Raw genomic sequence first — 9,527 nt, forward strand, 5'->3', positions numbered from 1 at the left:
TGTATCTTTAATTTATATCACATATGAGCCTAAAATATTATGTATTACTTAAAATTAAATACATATATATGAGACATATGTAATATATTCATTTAAGATATAGGTAAATATATACATGTATTTATTTAAAAGTATATACACATGTTAATAGTGCAGTTCTTGGTAGGTGGTAAGCACTACCTAAATATTAACTATTATTATAATAGTTAATATTGTACTGCCTTATCATTTCTATATCTGAACTACTAATGAGTAACCAAGTTGATCAGTCTGATGGTTCTTTCCTTTCCTTGCTTTTTCTTGAAAGGTTCAAAATTGCAGCAAATGTTACTTTTAAGAAGTTGAGTAAACACAGAATGAGAAGCCCTAAGGCAAGGTGCTGAGTTAACAGACAGGCTAATCACTTCCTGAATACAAATGAACAGGGCTCTTTGTAGAACTAGCACTAGGGACTGTTAATGGGCTTTTGTTTTACAGACTGATGGATTGATATTCCAGGGAGAACCCTGATGAGAACCCTGACATCTGCCTCTCATAACCTATTACTAATACTAAAACAGTAGCCTTGCAAATCAGCATAATCTCATATAAATCAATGCACTCACATTCTAATGTGAGCTCCATCAGGACAGAGATTTTTGTCCATGTTGGGTCATGGCTGTAGTCACAGAGTCCAGGCAAATGCCTGAAAAATAGCAGGCTCACAATAACTATTTCTTGAATGAATTGAATCAATGAAAAATCTTGAACTTTTCTTTAAATAGGATTAACATTAAAAGCAAAACAAACAAAATAGCAAGCTTTTTTGATGAGTTTGGCCTGAGAATCCTGATTAGCAGTTTAAGCAAGCTGAAGGAGCAGCATGTAAATGACAGAAGGGTGAATACATACATTTAGCCAGTAGTCCAGAAGCTGTGGATTTGGTTATGACTTCACTGGAATGCATGGTGTGGAGCCATGCCACACTTAACTTCGACTCATGCACATGTGACAGATTTGAATTACAAATATTTTGTCCAGCATCTGACTAACTTTAGTGTCTATATTTACATTTTATTTTTCTCCCCAGGTTTTCAGAAATCTTTTCCACAAAGTGACACTTTTATTCTCTGCAAACATTTAATTACTTCCAACAGTTTCTACTCAAGCTTTGACTGGCTAAAACAATCAGTGTGACAGAGGAGAGGAGAAGCAGAATTGAGCTGATCTCCCAACAGTTCTGCTGTGAAGTGAAAGTGTTAGTTGTTCATCACGTCCAACTCTTTGTGACCTATGGACTGTAGCCTGCCAGGCTCCTCTGCTCATGGGATTCTCCAGGCAAGAATACTGGAGTGGGTTGCCATGCCCTCCTCCAGGGGATCTTCCCAACCCAGGGATCGAACCCACATCTCTTTTGCCTCCTGCACTGGCAGGTAGGTTATTTACCACTAGTGCCACATGGGAAGCCCTTTTACAGTATAGACAAGCTAACAACTTGAATAGGAATATATATTAATTTGTATACACTCCAAGCTTTCCTAATTATCTTTATAACAAAAACTAAGAAGGTATTAGTCATCCTTGGATGAGCTATACTCAATTCTACTTGTCTTTTCTAAATATAATAAAAACACAGTAAACAAATTTAAAGTACATTATTAATTGATTAGCCATGATTTCTCAAATGGTTCACATCATCTTATTTAACTTGGAGCTTCCAAACTTTAAGAACAAGTCACCAAAGAGCTATCATTGATTTATAATGCACATAACTACATTGGACTTTAATCCAAGAACTCTGTAGGGGACCCAAAGGAAACGGAAAAATGTTTACAAGTGAGCCATGGCAGAAATAGGCTGAAAACACATATCTGTATCCTCTGAAAACAATTAGGGCTAATACAATTAGGGTGAATATTCTAGTTCATTTTATTCCATGGGATTGCTTTTACTCTTGACACTCCATATAGAAAAGAGTCCTTAGGGTTAGAACACTATTAAGGATGGTATAATTTTGCATGGCCCTTGCACATGTAAGGTAGACATTTTACATGATTGCATAAGGACTAAAATTTACAGCCAAAGATAACACAGGATCTGATTAAAGTTAACACATTTGGCGTTTAAGGCTAATCCACATTGGAAAGCAATCATTTCCAGGAAGGAGATCAATATCTTAACACAGTGTTACCTGTCTGAGTTGCTAAAAAAGATTTCTTATCTAAAAATCGATTCATAGGGTGTGTTTTCAAATTTGTCAGCTTCTTTTCATTTGTGTGCTATACAGAGGCACTTTAAAAGCTATTAATTGTAGTTTCAGAAGTACAAGACACTGGATTTCAGCAGTCACTGGCAAACATGGCAGGAAATTAAAATGACATTGGATTAAAAGGAAAGTAAGTGAAGTTGCTAGTGAAGTCGCTCAGTCGTGTCCGACTCTTAGCGACCCCATGGACTGCAGCCTACCAGGCTCTCCGTCCATGGGATTCTCCAGGCAAGAGTACTGGAGTGGGTTGCCATTGCCTTTTCCAAAAGGAAAGTAAACAAATCATTAAATCAGAAAACCTCCCCGAATCTTGGAAAAATCACTGGTGTCTGAGTTGAAGAACTTCCTTACTTAAAAAAAAAAATTAGTAACTATCACCCACCTACGCCAAATAAGTGCAAATAAGTGAATACTACAGCTTTCTGAGGTTAAGGTATGATGGTTTGCTGTTTGGACTAGTGAGGGTTTTAAAATATTGATGAGTTAAGTACTTAGAGTTACATTTCCAGCAATATTTCAAAGTATTATCGTATTATGCATACGTTGCCAATAGAAAAACTAAAATGTCGAATAAAACAGGTTGGTGGTAAAGTTTAGTAAAAGGTATAAAAATTAAAAGGCTAAAAAAACACAAAAACCCCTCCGTTTTATTGTGTAAAAATAAATCGCCTTCATTCATGAGAATCCAGTGCCCCCTTTTTTTGGTCTTAGTTAGATGGTACGTATTGCACCCGCCACAACACATTGGAAAGTAGGTCCTGGTACACACTAAGGAATATCCAACCAGGCAAATACATCAGCGTGATAAGGCCCATGAAATTGAGCGGATAGTGAGAATAGTCCCAGGAACAGGCGCCCCAAGTGCGGAGTCCCAGGCCCCAGAACAACTCCCACGCGTAGATGAAGATCACGTAGAAGGGTACTCGCTTCCAGGTGCCCCAGCCCCGACTGTAGTGGAGGTGGAAATAGAGCTTTTCCACCACAAAACTGCAGCTGCCGTACATAAAGAAGGACCAGAGCGACGTGTGGCCGCTGCTCGTCCCGTCCCCGGGCCCCAGCAGGTTAAAGAAGAAGGTGAAGAAGATCTCATCCAAAAAACCGTGCATTCCGAAGAAAAGGAAGCGGAGCAGGTCCGGCAGCCCCTGGTTGGGGGCTCCCCCGGCGCCCCTGGGACCGCGAGGTCGCCGCCGCCGACCACCGGCTGTCGCTGGGGCCCGGGCGCCCGAAGGGGCGAGGGGCGCGCCCCGCAGCTGTTGCCGCCGCTGGTACCGCAAGTGCAGGAAGCGCTTCAGAAACACTTGGCAGTGGTAGAGCGCCAGCACGTACTGCAGGGCCAAGTCCAGCGCCCCCGGCGCCACTGCGCCCCCCGGCCCGCCGACCCGGCGGAGCAGCGCTCCCGCCAGGGTCTGCAACCCCACGTGGGCCGAGGGGTAGAGGAGGAAATTGAAGACGAAGGCGCTGGGGCAGCGCCGCTGCTGCAGGTAGACTTTCTCCAGGGCTAAGTGGGTGAGCGAGTGCAGGAGGCAACGGTAGGGCGAGGAGAAGCCCAGCATCCGGAGGTCCGGACGGCGAGCGAAGCGGTGCGCCGCGGACAGGAGCACGTCCAGGGTGACCCCGTGCATCCCGTAGAAGTAGAGGCGCATCCAAGCCGGCAGCACGGCGCCCTCGGCCGGCGCTTCAGCAGTGGACAGCGGCTCAGGGCAGCTGGCGGCAGCCTCGCTTCCCCGCCCTCCTGGGGCCCCCGGACGCCTCGCCGCGCCGCCCCTCCGCGCGGGACCCTCGTCGTTCGCGTCGCTGCCGGCCATCGGCTCGGAGGCTGCCCGGGCGCCCGATCCCACGCCGCCACCGCCGCCGGGTGCGCCGAGCTGCTGGGCGGAGGGGCCGAGCCCCGCGCCGCCCTCCGGCCGCTGCTGGCCCCCGGGGGGCGCGCGGGGAGCTCCGTCCCTGCCGCGGCCCGGCGGCGGCCGGAGTTGCTGCGATCCGGGGACGCGCGGGCCGCCCTGCTCGCGGAGTCCCCCCTCCGCGACCCCGCGGCGCCCTCGCCTCTAGTCCTCGGCGAGGTGCCGCCGGCCGGCGCCCGCGCTCACCCTGCGCGGCCTATCGGGCGCCGAGGCCCGGCGAGGGGCGGTGGCGCCGGGGCTGCGAGGAGAAATGCAGACGCTGGTGCAAACCCCATCTCCTCCGCGGCTCAGCCCCGCCGCCTCTGCTGCAGGCTGTGGAAGCGTAACGCGAGCAGCGACGCCCCTTCCCCCGGCCCTCCCCATGGCCCTCTCGGCCTGGGTAGACCGACCTCTCCCGCCTTCGCTGCCCCCTCCCTCTCCGCCCCAGCCCTGAGCGCGGAGCCCCGCGGAGTCCGCTGGGGAAGGCCCGGCCCTGCGTCTCCCTTCGCGTCCCCCGCTCTGCACCCGGCTCCCTGGCCGGGCAGGAGGCTTGGCTGGGGCGGAGGCATCGCGCGGAGAAACACCTAACAGGTGTGACTGCGGGCCCGTGGGCATCCGTTTTATCTAGGGGACCGGGGCCAGGGCCTGGCTGGCGAAGAGGAATGGCGTGTATATTTAATGTCCTTTTTCAAAGCCAGCTGTGTCCCAGTCACTGAGGATAAACCGCAGACTCCAGGCCGGCCGGCCGGCCCCCGGCGGTTCCCTGTAGTGGGGAATGTTGCCCTGGGGCCTGGTCCGCTTTGTCAGTCTCTCCTGCAGTGGTTTGTTTGCTCCAGTCCAGGGGCCTGAGTCCCCCAGAAGTTATAAAATGATTGGAGGTCAGTAGGGTCAGGCACTGCTTTATTTTAAATCCGGAATAGTACCTTTGCTCGTATTGGCACATCCCGGTGCCGAATTTTCTCCTTGCAGAACTAGGTCAACGCAGAAATGGAGAGTGAAATAGAGAGCAGAGCAGGAATTCGTTTTTTCTTTTCTTTTGGAGGTGGAGAGGGTGGGAAGAACCCAGAATTTTGATGTGTTCCACTGCTTTTTCTCCAATTTTGAATCAGGCTTAGAATTGGAGATAACCTTCCAGGTAACTTATACTGACAACTCCACCTCACCCCGCTCCCCACACCCCGGAAAAAAAAAGAAAAGAAAAAAAGCCCACAAATCATGTCTAGGCGGAAACTAGGTAAGAGTTCTAATTTGTAAGGAGTTCAGATGTTTCCTGGCTGGAAAGCTTTCTGGGGAATCCCCCCCCCCCTTTGGGAAAATTAAAATTCTGAGGTAGTTCCTCCATTTTTAAAGCAAATTCTCTTCGTTCTCTCCCCTTCCTCATTTCAACCTTACAATCTGTGGTTGCTAAATTGTTGGCAAATTAAGGAAGACAGAGAAATAAGTGTGGTGAGGAGACACGTTTTAAGGTGGTGTTGACACTTGAGTAAGGCTAAAGTTCTGACGGGTTTTTATAAGCTTGACTAAAATATGGTTACTTTGTAGATTTCTTTTGACAGCTGTCAAAAGTCAGAGAGTGGATGCTGTCATGCTAGGGACTGAATCATCAGCTAGCAGGCACGTCAAACCTGTTTTGAAATAGAGTTAGCTGCCCAAAGGCCTGAGCAAATACAGTGAATGCTGGCTCCCTAGATATACCACCAACATTTAGCTTTGCTAAAGCAGAGCTGAGTTTGTTGCTTGCCATGGCAAGAAATCTCTGAATCTTGACAAAGTCTTAATAACATCTTGGAGTGGGGAGGACCTGCATGCATGCTAAATTGCTTTATCCCTGTCTGAATCTCCCACCCTATGGACTATAGCCCACCAGTCTCCTCTGTCCATGGGATTCTCCAGGCAAGAATACTGGAGTGGGTTGCCATGCCCTCCTCCAGGGAATCTTCTGACCCAGGGATGGAACTGAATCTCCTGTGGCTCTTGCATTGCAGGTGGATTCTTCACCTCTGAGCCATCGGGGGAGCCTGGAGAGGACAATGTTGGGCTACTTAGGAGATTTTTAGAGTCTAGTTGAGGATGGGTCTTTCAATACAAGGGCTTGGTTAGAATTGGTTAACAATTTTGATATAATAATTTAGGTTTGTTATACACAGCAAGGTGAAGGTGTGAGGTGAGGGTTTCAAAAATGTTGAGAATAAATAGTAACCTTTTTTTATCTCCCTGGGGAAAGCTTCCTGGAATAGTAATACTGTGTTGAGGAAGAGAATAGTAAAGTCATGCTAGTGAAGACAGTTAAATAAAGTCATACCTTGTAGACAATAAACTGTCAGTAGTGTATGGTCTTGGGTTTGCACAATCTAATTGTGAGGACCAATTTGAAATTCAAGAAGGGAATGATTTAAGTAAGGACAGATAAAGAAAATAAAAGAAACAGGACTGACATTGAGTTCTGAAATGACGCTCATCCTCAGTATGGGTAAAGGGTGGGGGAAGGGGAGGGAGGTTGATTGACAATTCAGTAATACCAGATCTGTATACTATATATTAAAAAAAAATAACTATATATTTATGTTTTTTGGCCATATCTTGCAGCTTGTGGTATCTTAGTTTCCCAACCATGAACCAGGGATGGAACCCAGACAGGTAATGAAAGCAGCAAGTCTTAACCACTGGACCACCAGGGAATTCCTGTATTACTATATTTGTGAAAAATTTGAATGTGTATTTCTACAGTTTCATTTATTTTATATAATCTCTTCTTTCCTAATTTCTTGTATAGTATACTAAAGTTCCAAATTAAAGAATTTTTTTCTATACATGGCTTAAACAGAGGTGATTATTATTGCTTGTTGCCAAACACAGAAAGATTGAATAAAAGCTCATAAACTTTTTTGAATATAACATTGTTAGGGAATCATCATAGAAACCTGCCCTGTTGTTCTATTATTAATATATGCCTTCTTTTTAAAGCTGCTTCTTTTTAACTGTATTCCTTTTACTCCTCTTTTCTAATATTCTAACAGGGGAATCACGTGAGTATCAGGAAAGTTTCTCTTTGTACTTCTTCCTGCTGGCTTTTTTATGTCCCTTTATATTGTTAATTTTAATTTCAGCCCTTCTTTTTTGTCCCAGGAATTTCTTGGAGCTCCTAGTTTATACCAGGAAGGCTGAGAGTGGGATTTCCTTGAGTGGGGCTCCCAAGGAACAGTCTTGGAATAAACTCTTTTAATTCATAAAGCTTGACAAGAAAGCAGTAAGTTGTTTTGATAAAGCTTGCTTAAAAAATAAAATTTCACCTTGAGCAGTGTCAAATCAGAAATACTTCCTGTGTATAATCTGTGCCTGCCTGCATGTGCCTTACCTTAAGTGCACCTGGGAGACTATTTTCCCTATTCCAGTTAATTCCTTTTTTTTTTTTTTTTTTTTAAGGAAGTAGCTTCTTTTGAATAATAATATTCCCTTACATTGATTAGTGGATTATTGGTAACATAAATGATCACAGTTAATGGATACCACCTCTTGAGTCCTTTATTGGCAGCTGTACGCTTCGCGTATCAATACTTTGTACACTGTTTCTCTTATTTTTTAAAACATATGTGAAAGCTAAGTTGCAGAAAATTTGCTTCTCCAGTATTTCAGCTAATAAGCTAAAAGCCAAGCTGGGAAGTTGTTTCCATTTGAACCTAAAGTTCATTTGTGCTATACTGTCTTACTTCCTATATTTTCATATTGAAGCCATCTCGAATAAGTTGAAATTGCAGGTTTAGTAAGAAAAGAGATCCATCTGTTTGTAGCTCCAGTGAGTATTAATTTGCCAATCCAGTGACTGGTAAATTAACTCCTCGCTAGTTACTCTCTCCCTTTTGTTATCATGCTTTTTGTTTTAATCATCAATCTACACAGTCATTTTTTATGCTTTTTTTCCTCTCTGTAATTCACTTATTTATTTTGCCCTTCTTTCCTTCTGGATTCCTTTGCAAATTAGTAAATGACTATTTATTTGGACAAATGTGGCTATGTGGAATGGGTTACTTTCTGGTACTTATGCAAGAATAGATGGAGTTAGATAATAGGAAAATGAGTATGGAATGCAAACATATTCCTGTGAATGCTTAGTGCATGTTTCTGACTGAAATTCAGCAATACCACTTCCTGCTGTTCCAGATGTTTCACCCCTGTTCATGGTTACTCTAATCTGGGGCTTCCTCGATAGCTCAGTGGTAAAGAATCCGCCTAGCAATGCAGGAGATGTGTTTGATCCCTGGGTGGGTAAGATCCCCTGGAGTAGGAAATGGCAACCCATTCCAGTATTCTTGCCTGGGAAATGCCATGGACAGAGGAGCCTGGTGGGCTATAGTCCATGGGGTCACAAAGAGTCAGACAGGACTTAGTGACTCAAGAGCAGCAGCAGCTAAACAGAAACATGTATTTAGGGGAATTTCCTGGTGATCCAGTAGTTAAGACTCCCTGCTTACAATGCAGGGGATGTGGGTGTGATCAGTAGTTGGGAAAGTAGGATTCCATATGCCTCTCCATGTGGCCAAACAGAAACAAAACAAAGCACACAAAAATGTATTTAAATATATTTTTCTTCCTTCAACAAATAGCATTGGAACACTTCTGAGCAATATTTTGTGCTGTGTCTTGGACATACAGAAATGAATATGACAAAGTCTGTGTCCTTTTGGACTTTATAGTGTTTTACAAAAGATATAGTTGTCTATTAAAGAAATTGGAAATAAAAGTAAAAATAAATATGTATCACCTATGATACCACAATCCATGGATAACTACTGTTAATATTTTAGTATGGAGCCTTTCAACAACATTATGCTATCACCCAAAAGAGGTTATATTATGCATTCCTTTTGTAATTTGTAGTTTGCTTTGTCACTTACTGACTAGGAAGTATCTTTCCATTTGATAGTCTGCTACATCATCAGTCATGATGACAGAGAATTCTTTTGTATAGATATTCCATAATTTGTTTAGCCAGAATGTGGAGATACATTTAGCCAGTCTCCAATTTGGGGCTTGTTAGGGTTGTTTCAAAACACTCTTGCTGTTATGAGCTTCTGTCTGACTGTCATCTCTTTTATATTATCATTTTAATTTATCATGATCATCTTTTTCATGTAGCCATGTTTATTTACTTAGGATATATTACAACATCCAATTGGAGGGTCAAAGTTAAGTACATTTTAAGGCTTTGTTGATTGCTATTAAGTAGGTCTCCAGAAACCTTGCTGAAACCTTTGAACTTTTGTAGAATAAATGTTTCCCTCTGATGGGACTAGGAAGTCATGGCTGCTGGGAGGTTGGCCTTATGGTGGAATCTCGGTTTTGAGAATGGATGTTTGGGGTGTGCCATACCATGGGTTGTATTGTCTGAGTGGATGGTAATAAAG

The 9,527-nt window shown here is 44.3% G+C and overlaps 1 protein-coding gene across 1 annotated transcript; it reads right to left on the reverse strand.

Moving 5' to 3' along the window:
* Window positions 1-726: 726 nt before the first annotated feature.
* TMEM229A (transmembrane protein 229A) lies at window positions 727-4,112 on the reverse strand. The gene has a single exon (XM_002686915.5). The coding sequence runs from the start codon at window positions 4,048-4,050 to the stop codon at window positions 2,953-2,955; it is 1,098 nt and encodes a 365-aa protein (XP_002686961.2). The 5' UTR covers window positions 4,051-4,112; the 3' UTR covers window positions 727-2,952.
* Between the last annotated feature and the right edge of the window lie 5,415 nt (window positions 4,113-9,527).

Source organism: Bos taurus, chromosome 4 (assembly GCF_002263795.3).
Source record: "Bos taurus isolate L1 Dominette 01449 registration number 42190680 breed Hereford chromosome 4, ARS-UCD2.0, whole genome shotgun sequence".
NCBI classification, from domain to species: domain Eukaryota; kingdom Metazoa; phylum Chordata; class Mammalia; order Artiodactyla; family Bovidae; genus Bos; species Bos taurus.